Here is a 22,843-nt window from a genome sequence, read left to right as displayed (position 1 = left end):
GCATATTCTTAAGAACTTGCCTTTTATATTTACATAGTGCATTAAAGATGAACTAGCTATTTGACTCTCGTTTTGTTTGCAAGTCAAATATGTTTTTTTAATAAAAAATTGAACATGCATGTATTTGCAATACCAGACCCGCACGAGATATATTGTTTTTATATATATAAAAAAAGTAAAATTTAACAAAAAAAATAGAAAAGGTCAAGTGCAAGGGCAGGTCCGCATGATAGGCCTTATTTTTTAAAAAAAATTCTATTGAGATGTAAAATAAAAGTTTAAGGATTAAAATAAAAAAAATTTAAAAAGTAAGTCCATATTAAAATATAAAAAGGAAAACATTGCATATTTACATAATGTTTATACCACAACGTTTAAAGTACTCTTTATAATTTAATAAAAGAAAAAATTAGATGCTATTTCAAATATTTGAATTTAAAAATTGACAACCCATTTTTTTTCCACCAAATCAATTCTATGGGTTGGGGGATAAAGCTAAGTATATTGAATTGTCATAATACGATTATTTATATTTTTTTGTCTATGTTTAAAAGAAAAGGAAAAGTATTGACTTGTCATAATAAGAAACCAAAAGAAAGCTTGCATCTATGGTCTGCAAGGGCGATCATTAAGTTGCGATGGATCTATCAAGAAAAAGGGCGGAGCACCACCTCGCCCACCACCAGCCTGTTTCCTGCTGCCAAGTATGTATTTCCATGAAGAAAACTATACACAAAATGGTCCATATGAATTGGAAGGTGAAATTGACTTGAGATGGTGAGTGCCAGTTATGGGGACTAACCACGACACCTTTTGTTTCTTTCTTTCTCTCTTTCTCTCTTTCTTGCTCACCCTCTTGATCATCTCTGTTAAAAAAAAGTTTGGTGGGGGGGTTTTGAAAAGTTGATGAAAAAGCTGTAGATCTGCCGGGAAAGATGATGAATGGTAGGTCAAGTATCATGTGGTTTTGTGCCTTTTCGTGAAAAACGAAGGCAAAAAGGAGAAAAAATGGTCCATCCGATTGGAAAACTGATCCTTTCGTATTTCCCAGCGACGGACCTACAGCAAGCTTGTTAGTTCGTAGATCCCTGTGCTTAGTGATGACCACTCGTTAATTTCCAGTATATTCAAAGAAGTCGATGTTTAATTTATTGAGTTCCTTGGAGCATGTTTCTCTAACTCTAAGCATGGAAATTAGCTAGATGCATTATAGGTGATCGTCTAAGTTTACGAAGATGCATAAAATTTCTTAACTCGTCGACGATCGCCAACTGTTTGTTACTGTGTTCATCAAATTTACAGCGCTGTGTGTCTAAATTTCGTCTTCAAGGTTTTTTTTTCAAGAAAAAATTGATTTTAGTCCTTAAATATGCAATTTTTTCATAATTTTTTTTCGTTATAGTTCTTAAGATGGCACCCCAGTTAAGATTTTTCTTTCCTTTTAGTCCCTTTTGGTCCTTGCATGTTTCACATGAGGGCTCGACGCCACCGGCGATTTCACTAAAAGGAAAACGACTGCTTCATTTGATAGAATGCCTTGCACAGTCAAACAACTGGAGAGAGACCCTTCAGCCGTGCATGGCAACAAATTAAATGTATGAATTAATGGTTTGCTTTCTTTCTGTACTGTGAGCATGCTATAATAAAGCAGTACATCAGAAAATGCACATGTAACTGGAACCATTTCTACATGGATGCTTCCAGGAAATTGCGGTGCACCCAGCTTTTTTGACATGGACACAACACAAGAAAATTAGTAGCTTTACTCCTGTCAGACACTGCACGGCTTCGGTTTGCTCGTCCCAGAGGACTGATACATATACGGTGACACGGTGCTGTTCCTGGTGGATCGACAAGGTACACTAAAGATGCCGGACAAGGTACGATGCACAAGTCGTTGAACTCGTGCTCGTGTCGAACACGGTTGCTGCTGGCAGGTGCTGGGCGAGGTGCTGCTGGATTACTGTATTTCTCTAAACAAAGCGACAAAAACATGAACAGATCTGTGTTTTCAGCAAATTGGCAATGAACATATTGATGAACAAATTAATAGCATCTTTTTGTTTTATTCTTTGGTGAATGAAGGATGAACAAATAACGTCATTGAAAAAAAATGTTATATAGATCCAAGAAGATAAATTTGTATAATTGAGTTATACATGTATGCTTAAGATGTGTATTTTGCACATTAGTCATGTTCCGAAACCGGTATATTTAGAAACGAGGTTTTTTCGGTGTTAGAACAATGAATGATAATATATTCATGCCTATATTTCTTTCTTTATGGCTTATAAGATGGATAATTAATGGTAAATTGTTTAACACTTGTAAAATATTTTTTTAAATTTCAATAAATTTAAAAAATAAGAGTATTTATTCTTGTTTTAGTATGATAAATGTTTTGGGATTTGAAATTATTAGTCTCTAAAAAATAGAAATTATGAATTTTTTTTAATAATTCACCTCTAAATTTATTATTTTGCCAGAGTTGAGGGTTGAGAAGTTGGAGTCATTTTCTTCTAATAGCATTAATAAAAAAAAATAAATATTCCTTACACAATATTTAATGAGATGAAAAAAATAGTAAGTCATTGAAAGATTTTTTATATACTTATAAATATATAAAAAAAAATACATCCCTGATATTAACATTTTATTTTAAAAAATCATAAAGATAAACAAGCGAGGCCTTTTAAGGCTCTTCACACACCTTATAAAGATCTCAAAACCTTTAGCCCTTTGCACGCTTGGCACATTTCCAAGCTCATGGTAAATAGATATGGCAATCCAGTTGAGCAACTAAACAAGACAAAAAAAATTAAGAGGGCTATATTTCACTTAATTAAAATTACAAATATTTACAAGGACATTGTATGCAACCAAGTCTAAAATTAATAGGTCAAGAGGGCCACAAACCTTGATGTGCAGCCAAGCCTAGGGGTGACGCGTCTAATAATTCACTAGACTTGTATCCAATTAAGCTTGGTGCACAATCAAATCTAAATATATTGGAATGTAATAACTCGCCAGACTTCATATTGACTTGGTCTACAAGGACATCATCCAGCATTCTTTAGTAAAAAAAAATGATTCAACAGAAGAAAACGGGGGTAAATCATGAACAAAGTTTTCAAACTTGGAAATTGCAATCTAATCCAACTGAATACATTTAACAGAAACCTAAAAGGTGGTAAATACATCCTGGAAGGATACTCAACTCTTGTAACCTCCCTGAAGCCTGTTTCCTCTTTACAACAGTATGCACTACACATTCTGTTAACTTATGACACCTAGAAAATACAAATTAACTCCTACTGCTTAAAGGCTTGTCGGAATCTTACACCTAAGTCATTTGTGATCTTGTCTGGCTAAAACCAGTGTCTTGCATCATTGCCACAAATTCACTATAATCGATGCGCCCATCCTGAGAAGAACATGAAAGTGAAAAATTAAACAATGCTGATGAGATAAACTAATTTCTACCTGAAGGCGAATGAAAATGATTACTGGGAAGAAGATACTTACATTATCCTGGTCAACCTCGCGTATAATTTCTTCTAACTGGACATCTCCTAAACCAAACTGCTCACAGGCCTGTTGGAGCTCATCTTGAGTAATGTACCCGCTGCCATCTTTGTCAAAGTATGAGAAGGCTGAATAGAGATGATCCTCCTTCACAATCTTGTTTAGATGGAGCATAGCTGCTATGAACTCGCCATAGTCTATGGTACCACTGTTGTCAACATCAGCCTGAGAATTTTTATCAGGCAGGAAGCTAAATCAGAATCAAGCTGAATGGATCAGAGGAAACACTGATGCGGTAACATTCAAGACAATCACCTGGGGGATCCCAGATGCTTGAGTGGTGATTCATAAGTTAATTCAACGTCCATGATAAAATCTCAGAGACCATAATTTTAACCAAAAACCTATCAATTTCTACATACAGACATGCGCTGCATTTACATTTAGATATGATAGCAAGTTTCTTATGATCTGTGCACGAGTGCGAACGTGTGTTTGTATCTCGTCCCAAGACTCCCAGGGGCCTGGGCTCTTTAAGCATAACCTACAAAAGCCCTGCTTCATTCTACAATATCTGGGGTTTTTCCTGCTTCTTTCTCCATGTTTTTCTACCTTTTTAGCTAAGTCGAACAACAGCTTGTCTAAGAGTTGTTTAATAGGTAATCAACGAGAAAAATAGAAGCACAAGACTTCAATCTTGGTCACACTAATTTTCTAAGATTCAGCTTGGCTCAAAGAGACTCCGACTAAATTTCATCATGTTTAACCATAGATGACCTGGAAATAAATTTCATTCTGTTGTCTGAAATCTCTTAATGGTTTGCAGCAGAAAATTTCAAGATAAAGAGTTCTCTAAAAAGAAAGAAAACTTTCAAACGAATCTGCTTACAGCTTGCATTAGGCCAGCAAGTTCAGAATCCTTGATATTAGCACCCACTTTTTCCAAACCAGTCTTCAGTTCCTCAAGAGTTATATGTCCACTACTGTCTGTGTCTATCATCTTGAACATTTCTTTCAGACCTGCAATTTCCTCTTCAGAGAGGCTTTCAGCAATGACCTGAGATGAAAAGGAAGTTATCTAGTAAATAAAAGAACAAGCCATACCAATTAAAGCTCCAAGCCTGCATTGTTGTATTAAAAATTAAATGAAACTTGAAGCAATTCAACCAAGAAGTCTCTTTTAAGAGTAAATACTAGGAGAAAGGGATTCTGTAGAACATGATCACACATTTAACATTTTGACGACATCTTTGAAAAATAGTTTTCCTTACTATTTGAAACAATGTACTCAAATGAAAAATGCATTGTTGCAAATTCTTCAGCTAATAAGAAATGCTTAAGTACCTGTGATTAGAGATTTATAATTGTAATGAGACCTTAATTGTATGATGACTTTATGATGATATTTGTTTACATTTTCAACTTGTAATGTCATATTTGTATTTATAAATGCAAAGCACATTAGATTAAAAATTTTAATGAAAAAATAGTAATAAATATCATAAAGATGATTGCATCACGAAGAAAAATGAGCATAAACATGGAATAGTCATAAGGTTTAAAACCGCAATTTTCAGGTTATGATATATGTACTTCTTGTCTGAAAAGACAAGCAACATCTTTTCATTAACAGGTGCAAGAAACAAAGCTGCAGGCGATATTGAACTGCCATAATACCTTTTAATCATCAAATCAAATACAAAATGATGTTTCTAGTATTTGTGTTTTAGTATTGCAGCTCCACTCAAAATAAGTCCAGCAACCAATGATGGAACAGATCCGCTTCATTGAATTCGGTGTTTCAATTATTATGATACAGCATCGAAGTATAACCTAAGTTTTCCACAGTTACCATGCGTGCACAAATTTTCAAGATTTCAGGGATTAGAAAAACTCACCCGAATGGCAATTTTCTTGAGCTTATTCATAGCTGAGAATTTTTTCAACCGACTTAGGACAGCTGGATCAAGAGGTCTATCAAGTGCTACACCTTCCATCTTCACCCAAGGGTGGCCTGCACAAGAACAAATGCATCGTGTAATGATTGCTATTCCTTGGCGACAGAAGAAACCAGTAATATCAAGACAAGTTGTTTACTTTTAGTCTGACTCCTAAACCATTATCTATCTAGCTTAGTACTATGGTTTATCTTCGCATCAAACAGGAACTTAATTTATGATTTTGTAACATTCCTCCATTTAAGCAAAAACTCAACTCAATGTATGAGTTTTTTCCTCCATTCAGTTCTGTTATATGCTCAACTTTCTAGAAGCTATAATGAATCATGATAAAAGAAATTTAGAATTATCATTAAACATACACAACTTAAAAAAGAGACACAACTAACCAAATAATAAGCAATGCACTGGTTTATCTGCCAAAGATATAACAAAAGATTAGATCATAGTGGTAAGCATACTCACAGAGAACTTCATGGGCTGTCAGCCGTTTTTTAGGGTCCCTTACTAGCATTTTTCGAACAAGATCTTTTGCACTTTCAGATATATTAGGCCAAGGTTCTGATTCAAAGTCTAGCTCCCCTTTTAAAACCTGCTCAAATATTCCTTGCTCGGATTCTGAACCCAAACATGACAGAACATAAATTAGATTCAGCCAAAGAATGTCTAGAATCATTAGATAAAACTTAAATATAAACAAATTCCTAGATCATGAATCTCACCATCCCAAAATGGAGGTACCCCGCTTAACAAAATATAGATGATCACTCCAGCACTCCAAACATCACATTTTGGACCATATAGCTTCCGCAACACGTCTGGAGCTACATAGTAGGGGCTGCCAACTACGTCAGTGAAAGTTTCACCTGAGATGATGAAATAATTAGCCAATTCTCAGAAATGGGAAAGCTTAGTGAGGAGGAAACAATTTAATGCTGACTAAATTTTGAATAAGCATGAGCAATGAAGAGACCATGTGCAGACTGCAGGCAAATAAATCCATTCAAAAGCGACAGCCATAGGAGGCATGCTAAAGTAATCTATAGGCGTGGGTGTTGAAATGTTCATGTACTAAATTATGCAAACGTCTAGCATGGTCAACGAAGAAAATCACAGTCTAATGTGTGTTTTTAAGATATTACAAGGAAACAGTATATTTTGCAACCATAGTGTGCGTTGCAATCAATAGATCTTAAGCAACAACTTACAATAGCTTCTAATGAGAAGCCAGTTAAGTATTGGGAACTTAAGAAATTTAACATTTGGCCTCTAGCACTTGTATAGCCCACAGTTATCAGCTCCAGACCTACAACTTTAAAATGGAAAACCATTTCCAGACTTTCAGATGTTGCCATCGAAACTCACTCGGCAGGCTACCAAAATAAAAGCAAATATACACATATTTTGTTGTTCAGAGTCAAAATCAAAAGCAGGATCCTGAACCTTCGATGGCCCTATGTGTGTGTCGCACAGCTTGCTTGCATTTACTGCTCGCACTCTAAATAATATTTGAATGATGTGATTTGTTTCATAGTGTCCAGTCAGGCCTGATCATAGCTCTATGTAGATCTAAGAATCTCTTTCACTCAACTTACTCGTGCACTAATTTCACATGGATATGATTTTTCTGCAATCATGCATCGTTAAGTGGTTCTTGGTTGTTGTCTGGTTTTGTGTGATGTCTCCTTTCCCAAACAAAATCAAAGGGAAAAGGTATGCTTTGAACATAGAAACACATTCTCTGCTTTTGATAAGCAAGAATGTCTCAGTAGCAGGATGCTAGATGGTGAAGATGATGGAGTAAAACAAAATCTTCAGGAGGGTTACGGCCTTAGAGAATTTTCTCAGGGAAGAATCAATTACCTGATCTAACCTCAAGCAAAAATGAACCTACACTGTTCTCTGCATATGACAGGCAGTCAGATAGAGATCGTTGCAAAAGACTCGATTAAGGATTTATAGTTCCAGAGGTGGAATATCAGGCCTGAGAAGAGCATTACCACGTCTCCATGGCCCATACCACATAGTTGATGATGATATTAAATATGAAGAGAAAGGGTTTTGATCATGACTGCCTCAAATTATTAAAGCAAAACGTCTATCCTTGTCTCGATAGCAAGAAAAAAATATTCAAAGCAATTATTTGGGGATAAATTCAGATCTAACAACAAACTATAACTTCCTTAAATTTGGAAGAAGACTTTACGAAACCAATCATACGTTTCGCCTAGCCATTAACGATATCTGTGACCACTGCAGTGACCATACCTCTTCTTTGATAATTATTTCCACAGTTGATAAGCATCGTTTTTCGAAACATGCAAACATCTCCTACAGCCAACCCCCCCCCCCAACCCCTAGGGGGGGCACAGAAAGGGGGCACGTTGTTCTATTCTCATAGTACAAGCAAATAGCATATGAAAATCTTCATAATTAAGAGAAGCTACGTGTAATTGAGCTAATATTCTTATCCATTTAGTCAGTAAATTGTTGGTGCTATACTTGTCAGAAGGAGGTCATGTTAATTATTAGTGGAATTTCCATGGCCGCTCTCAGTTATCTGAAAAACACAAGATGAAGTGAGGCATTGTAACTCACGCTCCATTTCCAAAATCAATCTACAAGCAAGGTATATATCTAAAAGTGCATTATTAGTTCCCGTAAAGCAGGAAGTCATACCAAAACATAATTCATTCAACAAACACCTGATAATAGAACTGAGCAAAAGCATAGTAGGGGAAACTATTTTCAAGAACTCTAAAGCAATAGAGTAAACGAGAAGGCTCGTATAGCTCTAGCTCTAGAATGCTTCAAGTAAAGGGGTCCTAGATCTAACCATTGCAACAAAAAAGTGATGCTCAGACGTGTACCTGGCCTGAAAAACACTGAGAGGCCAAAGTCTATTGTTTTAAGCGGCGAATCCTCTTCCTGACCGACAAACAGAAAATTCTCAGGCTTCAAATCCCGGTGCATTACTCCCAAAGAATGGCATGCTTCGACAACACCAACAATTAATCTCGCAAGCTCAGCCGCCTTTTTTTCTGTATAATGTCCCCTCTGAACAATTCTGTCGAAAAGCTCCCCGCCTGAACAAAGTTCCATAACAACATGGACTGCAACAGCATCCTCATAAGCATCTACAATTCTTATCACATTAGGATGACCCTCCAAATGATGCATTATCTGAATCTCCCTCCTGACATCCTCCACATCCTCCGGTGTCGTCAACTTCCTCTTTGCAATGGTTTTGCAAGCAAACTCTTTTCCAGTAGCCTTCTCAACACAAAGAAACGTAGTCCCAAATTGCCCTTGTCCAAGCTTCCTCCCTAAACTATAAATATCTTTTAAATTCCCAGTTTTCCTCCCCAACACGGATTCCATTTGAAGCGCTATACTCGAAGCCCTCTTAACATGAGTAGGTTTCTTCTCCTTCTGCTCCTCCCCAGGCTTACCAATCCCCACATCTCTCATTTCCGGCTTAATGGATTTTTCATGCTCAATGACTTTAGGTGGCGGCGGCGCCTCATTGAACATTTTAACTGGTTCAGGTGGGGTGTTCTGGACCGGCATTGATGGATGATCAGTTGATCCTTTTCTAGAACCCTCAGATTTTTTTGATCCACCAATCAGACCCGCATTTGAGTCACCATTGTTATTGCTACCATCCTCTCCTTTAGGAGGAGGCAACCTGTCCTCTGGTGGCCGGGAACGCCATATCGCAGCAGTAACACTATTTAAGAATCCCTTATTGCCTAGATTTGGTCCTACACATGTATTCCCCATCAAAAACAACTAGTCCTATTAATCTTCAGGTCCTTATTACCACCTCTCTTCTATGAATTAAACGCAGTATAAAGATTGAATCTTTTTTTATCCCATTAACAGTAAAAAGAAACAATTTGATATTTCTTGGTGATCAGATCACAGGCCTTCAATCAAATCGTAATTTTGCAATTTGGCTCCAAACGACATTAATTTGGAAACAATAATCAAAATATGGCTACAGATTCACCAATAACAATCCCAAAAAAAAAAATCAACAAATTGCAACAACAAAAGCAAAATCCATGCACAAAACTAGAATAAAGAATCAGATAAATAATTTAAAAAATAGAGAGAGTAATGAATGAAGCAAAAAGGTACTTATCTTGAGAAAAAGGAAAGCAAAGAGAGAGATGCAAAGCATTGCATTTGATTGTTCAAAAATAGAGACGGATGGTTGTTTTAAGAGAAATCGAGGGAGATTAATAAAGAAAAAAAAGAAAAAGAAGAAATCCATAATTACGTGATTAAAGCATATAATAACCCATGTTTTTTCATGCATGCACGGGGACTCGTGGACCGTCGGAGAGTGGTAAAAACTAGAAAGGGCGCGCGGCATGCGGGAGGGAGTCTGCTTGCACACGTGCGTGGGGAACCCTGTCATCTCCCAAATTATAAAAATTATTTACCTATGACAATTTAATAAAAAATATATATAGTTTATTGATTTGAATATCTTCATAAAATATTCTATAAACTTCAAGCACATTAATGTATAGAATATAAACCAGCAAAACTAAGAAAACACCCCAGCTGATGACAATTATTTTCCCGTTTTACCTACCTAAGCTATTAATACGAGCAATTAAATAGAGAAGCGAGTGATGGTGATAAAAATTAAACCTCGTTTGGAATTAAAGGTTGAAAGTTTTTTTTTGTCAAAATTTGAATTATTATTTTTTGTTTTAAATTAATTTTTTTAATGTTTTTAAATTGTTTTAATATGTTAATGTTAAAAATAGATTTTTTAAAAAAACTATATATTATTTTAATGCATTTTCAAGTAAAAAATAATCTGAAAAACAACTTCCATTATACTCTTAAAGCACCTCTTTAATTAAATTTATGGTGTTTTTGGTAAAAACAAACTGGAAAAAAAATCCGAAGAAGTAGATTATGCACCTCGTAAGTAAGCATTATTAATAACTTCAATTATAATTATATACTTAAAAAAAAAAATCCCCTCAGTCTTCATCGTAGACTGTAAAGGGGATGCATTGTTCATTTGAACAATGCATAATTTTTTCCTATGATTTTTTACATTCTAGTCTTTTAATTTATTTGTTTTCTTATTTGGTCCCTTTAAAATTGCCCTGATTTGCAAATGGTCTTAGTGATTTATTTGCCATGCGTGTGTATGGGATTTTGAGGCGTCAGGACATTATTTTGTTGCTTGGTTAATTCTTGGTTAGACAAAATAAAATAAAATTTTATTAATTTAAAATAATTAGAGTTTTAAAAATCGGATTTGAAGCTTTAAGAAATGTTAGGAATTGGTCTTTGTGTTTTTATTCCCTTTTCTTTATATGGAGTTATCCTGATCTCATATCTTAGGTTACGAGCACAACAATTTAACCCGGGTTGATTTAGATTTTTTTTTTCAATTTTGCTGTTCAAAATTAAGTTATTGAATAATTGAGGTACTATTCAATTTGTTTTATATAGGGTTATTCTGATATCACAACTATATCGTATATTTTCAAGTGGGGTCAGGATTAAATATAATTTAAATAAAAAACTGGTTAGCACGCGCCTCACAGAAAACTGGTAAGTAGATGCCTCCTTCACCTTTCAGATAGGGCGTGCAACGCCATAAAAATTTTAAATGCTACTTTTTGGGATGGTGTTGGATATGTCTCGTTGCTCATGTCATGTTGGTGAGGCAAAAACCACCAAACAAGTTATAATTGAGCTCTGCCAACATGTTTTCCCTCCTTGTGTCTTTTATCTCTCTTCTCCTTGAACAATACATTGGGCATTGAAAAAAAAACAAAGAAGTCTAGTTATTTATTTGTTGAATTAAATTAGGTCCTTGTTCTTTTAATTGCGATGTATTTGACCTTAAATCCTTCATTAAATTATATTTTTTTTAGTTTCATCATTTGACATTTGTTTTTATATAAAGTCTGGCCTTGTTCTTTTTATTGTTCTTTGGATTTTTTTTCTTATTTTTTTATTTATCAAAATTATTTTTCAATTTCATCCATCACCATTTTTTTTAAAATTTGGTCATCATTATTTTCAAATCTATATTTTTTCTTTTTGATCTTTTTTTTTGAATTTATTTTTTAATTTTACCCTTAATTATTTTGGCTAGTTGAGAATTTGATATTGTTATTTTTTTTGAGTTTGACTTTTATGCTATGATCTGACCTTATGATTCATGTCACGAGTTTTAAAAATTATATCAGGCTGGATTCAATTTTTTTAGATCTTTTTTAAAAATTTTCTTTCTATTGAGTTATCTCAATATCATATTCTGGGTCATAGGATTAAGTAGGTTCACAGGGATTGACTTAGACTTTTTTTATTTTTAATTTTATCATTTAATATTAGATTGATTTAAAAATTTAGATTCGTAATTTTATTCTATTTGCTTTCAATAAGGTTATCCTAGTCCTACAACGAGGTTATAAATTTGGAGTGTTACCTCGGACAGACTTGGGTGATTTCTTTTTTGTTTTTTTAAATTATTTTCTTTTTAATTTATTCATTCGATATTTTATTTGCCTGAAATCAAGATTAACATTATTTTATTTTATTTTTTAAAAATACAATTATCTTGTTTTCATTTAATATTTACCTTGTTAAAAAAATAAAATCATTGAGATTTTTTTAATAATATTATAAATATATATTTTTATAATATTGACAAGTGTACATCTTTGTATTAAATTATTGTTGGTTTTTTTTCTTCTACTTTATTTATTATCAATATATTTTTTTCTAATCATTCTATTAAATTAAACTATTTGATTCAATGATTAGGTCCTCAATTTTTTTTTTTAAATATTTATATTATTTTAATATTTTTTAATAAAAAAAAAATTTACCCACAGCAGACCGAGTGCCTATCCTAAACTAATATTCCAAATATAAGTGAATGGGCCTAATTGGGCTTTTGTTAAAACACTTTTACCAAACGCTTGGCCAATCAAGGAGTAACTAATGGACGCTTCGACTCTCTGCCCGAGACACACGCGTGAGAAAGGCCTAGCGAGCAGTAGAATTAATAACGCCAATCATCAAACTCCTACTGCTAAACGTCACTTTTCAATCAAATCTCTGACAGTTAACTCCTCAAACTAACGGCGTAAGGGACAGGGGGGAAATGAAAACTACGAAAATGTTCAAACCCAAAACATAAACTTTACCGCAACTTTTAAATTCTCCCTCTCTCACTAACCTGCTCTTATTTTTTTATTCAAATTTTGCCCTAACTACACTCTTAATTTTTGGGGCAAATCGATCAAAAACCCCATAATTGAACCCTACCTCCATTTTTTAATTGTGAGATTCAAAAATCGGTTTCTCTCAAATTTTGCTTCGCAGAGGTGACATTGAAAACACATCCTTTCCCTTTTCTCCCCCCCCCCCTCCCGGCAATTTCTCCGTAAATCTGCGTTTAATGCTGCTGCTAGAGTTATAGTTGAAACGACATTAGATTGTCAGAAACTGATTCTCCTCAGCATTAATTGGATTCTTTAAATTATTTGTAGGTTAATAAGAAATTAATCTGTTTGATGTTATGTTTCTGTTAATAATGAGTAAGATGTATTTATTGATTGCAAATTACTTGTTTAAATGTTACGGAATATCTGTTTATAGGTGGTGAGTTGATTGGTGGGAAGGGGGTTGGTTGTTATGAAGTGTTTGTGAGGGTAATTTATGGCAAAGGTTGCTCTACCGGGAGGTTCTTTAGGTTCTGCTAATGTTCAAATTGGTGGCGCTGCTGCTGCTCTAACTGATGGTACAATGGTTAAAAGGAAGACTCCGTCCGAACTGAGAGTAAGTTTTCAACTGTCTATTATGTGTTTTACAGCTTGTATGGAATCAATTCTATGCTAGAATTGATTTCAACTATTTAAGTAGATTAAATTGATTTGATTTGCTAATTGAAGTTTTTTGCTTGGAATAAGTTTTAAAGTTGTGAAATTTATTTGACTTGTGTTAATGAAAATACATCATTTACCTTACTTATCATCATCCCTAATTGGGTAAATGGTGTTTAAATGACTTCATTTCCACTCAAATCTTAAGTTTCCAAACAGCATGTAAGGTCTTGAACTTGGAAGTTTTTATCACTTTTTGAATGGTTGAATTTTGGCATTTTCAACCAAGTGAGATTAGATTCATGCGCATGATGGTTTGTCTTATGTGTCCACTTCCCTTGTAAATGTTGGATAGGAAGGGGTGGAAGACTGATATTCTGCTTACTTGTATGTTCATTAATCAATTTCTGATATCTTTTTTATGTTTTGTTTTTTGTTTGAACCTCTTTATTTCCTTTATTTTTTGGATGTGTGTGTGGAAATGGGTTAATTGACCAGTTTCCTCATAATTCCTTGACTCACTCTCTCATTTTATACCTGCTTAATGCTTTTAGTTTGTTTTATAAACACTTCCATTTTTATGTTACGAAGTGTTTGAGGAGAGGGTGGGGGTAATTGAGAATTACTTTTCATTTTGAATTGCAAGAACTGAGGATTTATATATAATACATCACATGTTACCTCAATGTAATTGGGACTGTTGTTTATTAACTGCATTAAATTTGAGTTCAAGAATCTTTTCAAATCTATTTAGTTGTAGTGGAGGAAAACCTCTCAGTTTTGTCATCATTGTTGGCATGCAGGGAGAGCAGCTGAGGAGGAAAAAGGTTATAGAGATTGTAGATGAATCTCCAGCCCCACTGGGTTCAAAGAAGTAAATTACTCTAATTTTCTATTTCTGAACTACTATTTTTATTTTTTGTTGATCTGATGACCATTTCCTTTTTACCTTCCAGTAATGGTATTGAGATGGATAATTGGCTTAGGAGACCAGATGCATCAAGGACTCCTAGATACATTAACACCCGCATGGATGAAGTTTATCCTATAAAAAAATCCAGGCTTAGGATGCTTTCTGTAAAAGACAATGCAAAGGTTATTGTATTTTCCAGATTAGGATACCGATGTTCTGGCTCTGATTATGTTATCATTAATACTTTATTCATTTGTTCACTATATTTCCATTTACACTCAGGAAAATACATCAACTGAACAAACTAATAGCCTGAAGAATATCTCTGTGCTTTCAACTCTGGCTACCAAGAGACAGCAACTTTCATGGTATTCCTTTTAGCACAGTGTATCTCATCTGCAATATATAGACAGTTCCTTTTTTCCTCACTGGTTTGCTTTTCATCTCATGGCAGTACAGAGAATTCGGTTGCTTCTGACGAAGTTTTGAAAGATGATGTGGTACAACCTCATCAAACAATCAAAAACTGCAGTCAAAGTATATTTCGCAGTGTTACTGAGCTTTCATCTAGTGGTGAAAGGTCATCTGGCTTGGCATTTGTAGAAATGGTATGCTTTGCTGGCAATTTTTCTTTCTTGTTAATCAAAGTCATGTTTGTTCTGACTTGACTTGCTTACATAGGATAAAGCATTGAAAGGACTTGTGGCCCATGAACCGCCTGACACTTCTGGTTTAAATGCTGATTCTTCTGAAAAAGCTGGCAATCATGGTGGCAATTTCTGCTCTGAATGCCATATAGCTGGCAAAAAGGCTCCTCTTGATTTTACTTTGAAAACTAGAATGCGGGTGGCATCCTCCTTTTCAGTTAATTGGTGAGTTTGTAAAGTACTTCAAAAGTTAGTATTCCTTTACTAGTTTGTTCTGCTGCCTCTAATTAAGATAATATCAACCCTTGAACTTATTTGATGGTTGGTTGATCTTTCATCATGTGAGTGTTTTAAACTTCCAGCTAATTAATTTTCTTTCTCAAGGTAATTTTTCAGTCATACTGTTCTATTTTCATTTGTGATAAAAATTTGTTGTTACTTTACCATGCACCTGAAAATCTCAATTAAATGCATTCATGAATAATTGAAAAGGTATGAGTGGCTTATGCTCTTGTTTTCAATCTGGATAAATGTTCTGTTTCTGACTTCCTCAGCTATTGATTCATGAAAATAATCATGAAATATGTGGTCTTTTTGTTTCCTCAATGACTATTTTGCATCTTATCTGATATGGCACACCATATTGGAAACTGTTAATCAATATGTTAGCAAGTTCCATGCTGTAGGTTGTTAATCAGCAGTTAATATTTTGCTTGCAATTTTTAGGATTCATAGGTCAATTATGAGCAGCACCTACAACGGCATGCCACAGCTTGCATCCCAATTTGGTGATTCCAAGGACAGTAGTAGCTCTGGGCAGGCAATGACTTCTCAGATCCTTAGTTCTAAAGCTTTGCATTCATGGGTTTACCCTCAATCTACCCTGCCTCCTGCTGTTATATCAGTGCTAACCTCATCAGCAATTGAGGGAGGTTGTCAAATAAAAACATTAACTCATACGAGACCTTTTCTATTCCCTTCCTCCTTTCCCTTTCTAATGTTCTCGCTTTTTATTTTGTGGGTATAGATTTTTTGAGAAAACGGCAGCTGGCATGGGAGGATTCTTTTCGAAGTCTTTATTACATGCTTCGAAAGAACATTTGCAATATTTTTTATGGTATGTTTCTGCTCTTATTCTATTAATCTATCTCTTTTCTCGTCCTGCTTTAAATTCTGGTTCTTTTTCCACAAACATGGAATATTTTGTGCAAAATAAGTATGTTGTTGCTTCTGGGCATCATTATCATCGAGGCATATTACTTGGATTTAGTAGATGTCAGAGGTTGTGTCTGCATATCAATAATTAGAACTCATACCTCCTTTCTGTGATTCCTAATTTGGTACATTGCATACCAAGAGCTGCTTGTAACATGGCAATCATGCAAAAGCTATTATTTTGAAGTGATATGGTTCTCACCATTTCTTTATAGCCCATGAAAGTATTTTCCCCTCAAACTACAAGTTAACATTGAGTTTTCATGGGAATTTTTTGTAGTGTGCACTTCACAATTTGTGGTGATGTTCACTGGTAGTGATGGCTCAGGATGTAGCAAACACCTATGCAATGCTTACATCTCCCAGTCGACAAGAGGTCTGAGGTCATTGTTGAGAGAACATGTAAGATCTCTGTTGATATTTTAATATTTGCTCATTTATGTTGTTGATAATTTTGCCAGATGTTTTAATTTATGTATGTTTGCTATAAGTTTGTCATATTATGTAACACTATTAATTTGTTGTGTAGGACGTTTGTTTCTCCATGCCACTTTGTTATTCTAAAGTAGAGCAAGTCACCACTGAAGATTTAGTTGAGCTTTCTGAGATTGAGAAACAAAATTTGGGCCAGGTAAGTGAATCCTTTCCATATATGTCCATCTTGCATTTCTCTGGGCTTAAATAAGTTGCCTTCCCTGATTTCATGGTTCATTAAGCTCTTTGATTAGTTAATACTTTGAATTAATATAATCCAACAATTATTCCTCCTTTTGTTCTTTTAATGAATTAATGGTCCTAGTTAAATGCTTAGTATTCTTTAGTTCATGATCATTTAAGATTTGAAAGTTTGGGCTGTAAAGGATATCTAGCAACCTGTAGTAATGATGTATGATTATTACGGTTGTTGGGATTGTGATGATTGTACATCCCAAGCTCCTACTTTTGTCTTCTAATAATTACATTACCTAACTGGAGAGTTCTGTGCAATTTTCTCTTGTCAAGATCCTCTGATGTTTACTTTTAATCCCGTTGCTTGTACTTTATAATTAATATATGGTTCCTGCTAACATGATGCAGACTCGTCGCCTTAGTTCCTTGTCTGATGTTGATAATAGCCCACAATCGCTGCTGGCTTTCTGTGGAAATAAGAATGTAAATGGGTTGTATGATTTTTTGTTAAATTACAGGTAAGTGCAGTGTTTAAGTTTTTTGAAAAAAATACCTTTCTGTTGAGTTTAGCTGTATAGTTCAGAAATTAATTCCATATTTTCTGCATAATGTTATGACTATATCTCGCTTCCTTGTCCTTGCCTTCAGATCTTCCCTTACCTTTTTGTCCGGAGTAGATGTTCCTGTATTGTACTCCCCTGTTCCATTTCAGAATGCTGCTCTTTCTTCTCCAGAGGTGGGTATCGTAAAGTTAATCTTGGACTCAATAGATAGAGCTAAAAGTCAGAGCATACTTTCATCTCTGTTACCATTTTGCCTATATTTGCCTCTATTGCCGAGTCTTTTCTCATAGTCCAACCAAAATTTTTGCACTCTCGTCAATCTTTCATGACAGGACCTCAAGGGTGAAACTTTCATTCACAATCAAATCTGATTCACTTACAGAACATTAGTGCCCTTGTATCGGCAGCTAGATTATCCATTGCAAAGTGTTCTATTAAATATGTTCTCCTTTTATGTTCTCTTTTTAAATAGTTTTCTTTGAAGATTTATCTGTGCTTTTCACCAGTCTTTTTAATATTGAAAATATGAATCTATTCAAAATGATACATGATTCTTGCCTCATGATGTCAGAAGCATGTATGCATAGCTGAGTATTGATCTTGTTTCACAGATAAAATGCGTGGAGGTAAAAAGAGCTCACCATATTGCTGCCTCCCCTAAAGAATCTACAGTTAAAGATACCGAATCCAGTCAAGGTTCATCCACTGGGCTCTTATCCAGCATTGAAATTAAGGATGCATATATTCCATCATGGATTGTTTGCCGTGTATGTGCACTCATGGACTCTGATGGGAGAAGCTTTGAGGCAAGGTATGATAAATTTCTCATAAGCTTTTGTCATCGAGGCCCTTATTTAGTATCACCACAATTACACAGTTATTCGGTGCTCAACTGTTGTTTTGATTTAATTTGGGTAATTTTCAGCTTTACAACAGAACGCACCTCTATTGGCTTGAATGTTGCTCTTGAGACAGCCTCTGAAAAACCTGATCAAGCTGCGGCGGTTGAAGGCTTGCAAGAAAGTAGTCATTCTTTTGGTATTCCAGAAGCCTCCGTTGCTCCTTGCTTGCGTTCAGGCTTCTTAAAAGGCTTGAAGTACAGCGATGGTTCTTATGTGGCTTCCCTCTCACCTGTCTAACATTTTACTCGTGGAGTCTCTGATAGAGACACAGCACTCTATATTTTGCCGATTAAAATCGATCCTTTCCCTGTCTTTCCATCCAATGTAATCTTGTTTCTTTAACAGAATTGAAGTTACTGATTGACACTGTGTAGTCCTTTGAAATATTTATGAAAGTAGCTGGCATTATGCCTTTTCCCGTGCCTGTTATGTTGTGTGCCGTTTACTTTCATCTCCTTCCATTCCCTCTCTGTTTTTTGAGAAATGTTGCTCTTTCGTTCAAGTCTAATCTATTTATTCAACATTTTCAATGTTTTTTTATTTTATTTTTTATAATATTATTCTCTTTGAAACTCGATCGTTCAGCTGGAAAACTAAGTAAACAATCCTGTGATCTTGAATGAAACTTGGAGCTGGACAGAATTATTTGTTTCATGAAGGGGTTATATATGAAATAAAAAATAAAAGCTTTAATTGCCTAACAAAAAAAAAAAAAAAAAAAATGTTGGCTCGGTTTAATTTCCGTAGGCTCCATTTGTCAATTCGTTATCATATTTTGCTTTCTTGTTGCTCAAAGAGCAATATTTACTTGTTTTCCTTTTAACGTATAAGCAAACATCCACTAGTCAAAGATGATTTATGCCTTTTGTGTTCTCAACTCCTGTAACTATACTTTGTCCCCGAAGGGCTAACCATGAAAATGAGAAAGCTCCTGTTCTGGGAGATTATGCCAAAAGTTCAAGTTGTCTCTAAATTTGTCATACAGTTCCATGAACATCATTCAAACCATAATTATATGAACTGCATTTTTTTTTTACCAGTAATCCATGCAAGAACAGGCTCCCCCCTTAAAATGATGGAACCTGTTCCGATCTCTAACAATCAACTCCCGTTCATACACCTTAGAAATCAGCTTTGTAGCGGTGTGGCAGTCTTCACATACCCGCAAGTTCTTCACTATTCGAATGGGATCATGACCTTTAGTTCTCATAATAGCAAATGCAATAGCAAGCTTCTCGCTGTGCCTGTGTATGTTGCTTTCTTTTTCCTCTTCATCTATGTCAAACAATGCATCATCATTATTTCCAGTGTATCCTGCCAGTCTTATCTTCCCAAGGATCTCTTCCCACATTCTTTCAATCTGCTGAATTTCCGGGTGGGTTTTATCACCAATGGTGAATTTATGAACTTTCCCATCCATCTCAAACAGAGTGTAACCTGGTGGTTTCACAACTCCTCTTTCCTTCATCATCTGTCTGATGTTCTCAACATTCTCCCACTTGTTTGTGCGTGCATAGATGTTAGAAAGAAGCACATAGTAACCACTGTGTTCTGGCTTTAACTCAATCAAAGTCTTCCCAGCTCTTTCTGCAATTTCTGAGTTCTTATGAATTCGGCAAGCTCCAAGCAACGCTCCCCAAATTGGTGCATTAGGCTTCATAGGCATTTCATTAACAAATTTCTCAGCTTCTGCTAACCTCCCTGCTCGACCAAGCAGGTCAACCATGCACCCATAGTGTTCCAACCTAGGTTCAATCCTATAATCTCTTTTCATGCTCTCAAATAATTTCAATCCTCTTTCAACTAATCCCCCGTGACTACAAGCTGATAAAACAGCAGTAAATGTTATCTCTCTCGGTGTTAATCCTGCCTTCTCCATTCGTGAGAAGTACTCAAGTGCTTTCTTGGCATAACCGTGCATTGCAAATCCAGCAATCAGAGTTGTCCAGCTCAGTGCATCTCTCCCTGGAAGTTGGTCGAAAACCCAGATAGCTTTATCAATACTTCCACATCTTGCATACATATCTACTAGTGCAGTTCCCAGAATCAAATTCACAGTCATCTTATTTCTCAAAATATAATCATGTGCTCTTTCTCCAAGTTCAAGTGCACCTAAATGAGCACATGAAGCTATAACACTAACCATCACTGTCTCATTAGCTTGCACCCCTTCTGATTGAAGTAAAAAATACAATTCTATTGCCTTGTCAAAAAAACTATTTTTCGCATACCCACTAATCATTACACTCCAAGTAACCAAGTTTTTTTCAGGCATTTTATCAAACAATTTACGAGCAGACGTAACATCTCCTGATTTAATATACCCAGCTACCATTGAAGTCCAAGAAACAACATCTAAACATGAAATTCTCCTAAAAATATAGCTAGCAGACTTAATATCACCTAAAGTAGAATACATAGTAACAAGTGAATTTTGAACATAAACATCATTATCAAACCCATGCCTAATTATTTGACCATGAGCTTGTATACCCATATCTAAAGAACCGTTTTGAGTACAAGCCTTGACTAAAAATGGGTACGTAAGATTATCAGGAACTAAGCCATTTCTCTTTGATTGGACATAAAAATGGAAGGACTTATCCGGGTCTTTGCTTCCAGAAAAACCCCTTATAAATGAATTATAGATAAAAATATTTGGGTTTTGGATTTGATAAAATACTTGTGCTGCATAATCAAGCAAGTTCTTATCTATGCTAATGGAGATTAAGCAACTTGCGGCAAAAACATCAAAGATTGTGTGTGCTCTTATCAAGTGGGCATGTATGATTTTCAGGTGGGAGAGAGTGGTGCAAGATTCTAACAACGAAAGTTTCGGATTTTTTAGCTCTAGTTTCCTTAAAACTAAGTTACTAAAACCACACATGTTTTTCTAAGCAATCTAGTGTCTGTCTTAGATAGCACACAGGTCTTTACTCTTTGGGCCCTGTTTCTCACGGCGGTGGGACTCAGACCCCATTCCAAGCAGATGTCGAATTAGGATCAACTGGTCTAAAAGGGATGATACAGTGGTGGTACTCAATTGTGTGGGAAAGTGTAACCTCCCTCTGTTCCAATGATACAGTGGAGGACTCACCAGTGGGTTTCTCTTTTCACATTATATTGTTTCACACTAGATTCTTGTGCTTGCTACGCTGCGGACGGTAAAATCTATTTATAAAAACACACATTTCAAGGATAAAATTAAAAAAAAAAAAAAATTTCACAGAAGGATAAAAAAATTACAATTAAAAAAAAAAAATCAAATTTGAAAAATAAAAGACAACATGCAATAAAAAACAACTCTAAACTTTAAAAAAGGACCGAGAATAAAAAATTAACAATAAAAAAACAATAATTAAATTAGAAATGAAAATAAAATGAGGGGCAACTCTAAAATTTGAAATGATGAATGCAAATTTTAAGAAAAAGTAAGAGAAACAAGAAAAAAAAAAATCGATAACACATCACCATGAATCAGCCAACATGTGTTCCCTTATATGAAAAAGCATTTCATGACACATCCAACACCACCGTGGATGACCGGGTTAGGCCACCAAAAAAGGTCATATGCATCGCCGAATTGTTGCGGCCTCCCTAACTCTTTAACGCCTGCATTGCATGAGCCAGCTTTTTTTACACCACCCATTAACTTCAACCCCCCATAAACAAGGAAGGATCAAAGAAAAGAAAGAACAACAACCAAAATAAAAATAAAATATTTTCCTTGCAAATTAGTCCCTAATGGAAGAAAATTAAAGGTGCCCAAATTCTTTCAAAGCCTCGAATTCGGCCCCCCAATCTTTAGCTGCTTTACACTATTAAAGTTAAATTTTATTTTGCAAAACTTAGCAATGGAAAATTTTCTCAACACCTCAGGGTTCATATTTGTAGATGGTTAAAACAATGTGTAAAGTCTAAACTCAAGTTATTGCAATATCAAAAGATATATATATATATATATAACTAAATTTAAGTGCCATACTGTGAATTTATTATTGTTGTAATTTATAATGATTTGTTTCATGGCGGACAATAAATTCATCATGAGATAGTTTTTTTTTTTAAATCATAATTGTAATGGAATGTGAAATTCTTGAAGGGCCAATTAGGACCCCTCTTACTTACTATAATTTGGCATCTCATGACCTAAAACACTAAGAGCGTATTTGAAAATATAGTAATGGTTATTTTTCAAATAACTTTTTGTGTCGAAATACATGCAATGATATTTTTTTATTTTTAAAAAATTATTTTTAATATCAGCACATCAAAAAGATCCAAAATATACAAACCGCATTAAATTTTAATAAAAAAAAAAAATTAAATTTTATAAAACCACGATTTACACCACGCTCTCAAAACCGTCTAAACAAATCCTCCCTAAAGTTCACTGGAACCTACCTCCTATTCAGAACCCAAAACAGGAAGGATCCTTCTCACCGAATTTCGAGTCGAAAAGAAACAATGGACGTTCGTTCTTCCCTCACCTGATCCGAATACCTCTAATACTCTTGAAGCCTCATCTCCACTGGCCCAGCTGCAACTTTCACATCACCCAATAGTTCCAATGTCAA

The 22,843-nt window shown here is 34.9% G+C and overlaps 3 protein-coding genes and 1 long non-coding RNA gene across 6 annotated transcripts; 2 read left to right on the top strand and 2 right to left on the bottom strand.

Annotated features, from left to right (window-relative positions):
• Window positions 1-467: 467 nt before the first annotated feature.
• Window positions 468-2,050, top strand: LOC118049783 (uncharacterized). The gene is made up of 2 exons (XR_004687757.2): window positions 468-1,595; window positions 1,705-2,050. It is a non-coding gene; the product is annotated as an uncharacterized lncRNA (long non-coding RNA).
• A 1,036-nt stretch (window positions 2,051-3,086) lies between these two features.
• LOC118049790 (calcium-dependent protein kinase 20) lies at window positions 3,087-9,703 on the bottom strand. Its single transcript, XM_035059904.2, has 7 exons — window positions 8,354-9,703; window positions 6,206-6,349; window positions 5,949-6,101; window positions 5,424-5,539; window positions 4,415-4,582; window positions 3,526-3,750; window positions 3,087-3,424 (listed from the first exon to the last, which is right to left on the bottom strand). Exons 1-7 carry the CDS (start codon window positions 9,264-9,266, stop codon window positions 3,344-3,346), a joined length of 1,800 nt encoding a protein of 599 aa, XP_034915795.1. The 5' UTR covers window positions 9,267-9,703; the 3' UTR covers window positions 3,087-3,343.
• Window positions 9,704-12,613: 2,910 nt separating this feature from the next.
• Window positions 12,614-18,789, top strand: LOC118049797 (uncharacterized). 3 transcript variants are annotated; one of them, XM_035059931.2, is made up of 15 exons: window positions 12,614-12,859; window positions 13,134-13,313; window positions 14,161-14,231; window positions 14,314-14,452; window positions 14,553-14,638; window positions 14,725-14,878; window positions 14,952-15,142; window positions 15,644-15,849; window positions 15,945-16,034; window positions 16,413-16,534; window positions 16,662-16,763; window positions 17,210-17,319; window positions 17,450-17,537; window positions 17,976-18,175; window positions 18,290-18,789. In XM_035059931.2, exons 2-15 carry the CDS (start codon window positions 13,194-13,196, stop codon window positions 18,501-18,503), a joined length of 1,893 nt encoding a protein of 630 aa, XP_034915822.1. In that variant the 5' UTR covers window positions 12,614-12,859; window positions 13,134-13,193; the 3' UTR covers window positions 18,504-18,789. The 3 variants fall into 3 exon arrangements, with proteins under 3 accessions (XP_034915822.1, XP_034915817.1, XP_034915809.1); XM_035059926.2 differs by having other exon boundaries at window positions 12,614-13,020; XM_035059918.2 differs by lacking the exon at window positions 12,614-12,859 and having other exon boundaries at window positions 13,035-13,313.
• Window positions 18,790-18,906: 117 nt separating this feature from the next.
• LOC118049815 (pentatricopeptide repeat-containing protein At5g06540) lies at window positions 18,907-21,376 on the bottom strand. Its single transcript, XM_035059935.2, has one exon. It carries the CDS (start codon window positions 21,151-21,153, stop codon window positions 19,300-19,302), a length of 1,854 nt encoding a protein of 617 aa, XP_034915826.1. The 5' UTR covers window positions 21,154-21,376; the 3' UTR covers window positions 18,907-19,299.
• Between the last annotated feature and the right edge of the window lie 1,467 nt (window positions 21,377-22,843).

This window comes from Populus alba, chromosome 16 (genome assembly GCF_005239225.2).
Source record: "Populus alba chromosome 16, ASM523922v2, whole genome shotgun sequence".
In the NCBI taxonomy this organism is placed as follows: domain Eukaryota; kingdom Viridiplantae; phylum Streptophyta; class Magnoliopsida; order Malpighiales; family Salicaceae; genus Populus; species Populus alba.
This window is presented reverse-complemented; position numbering and strand designations above follow the sequence as displayed.

Bases quoted from the DNA above. Each gene is read 5' to 3' on its own strand.
- LOC118049790 (XM_035059904.2), bottom strand. From the start codon at position 9,266: ATGGGGAATACATGTGTAGGACCAAATCTAGGCAATAAGGGATTCTTA. The intron at 6,102-6,205 runs GTGAGATTCATG...GTTTGGGTTCAG, and splicing joins GGTACCTCCATTTTGGGATG to AATCCGAGCAAGGAATATTT. The intron at 3,425-3,525 runs GTAAGTATCTTC...TGTTCTTCTCAG, and splicing joins GCGAGGTTGACCAGGATAAT to GATGGGCGCATCGATTATAG.
- LOC118049815 (XM_035059935.2), bottom strand. From the start codon at position 21,153: ATGTGTGGTTTTAGTAACTTAGTTTTAAGGAAACTAGAGCTAAAAAAT.
- LOC118049797 (XM_035059931.2), top strand. From the start codon at position 13,194: ATGGCAAAGGTTGCTCTACCGGGAGGTTCTTTAGGTTCTGCTAATGTT. The intron at 15,850-15,944 runs GTTGTCAAATAA...TTGTGGGTATAG, and splicing joins CTCATCAGCAATTGAGGGAG to ATTTTTTGAGAAAACGGCAG. The intron at 16,764-17,209 runs GTAAGTGAATCC...AACATGATGCAG, and splicing joins AGAAACAAAATTTGGGCCAG to ACTCGTCGCCTTAGTTCCTT.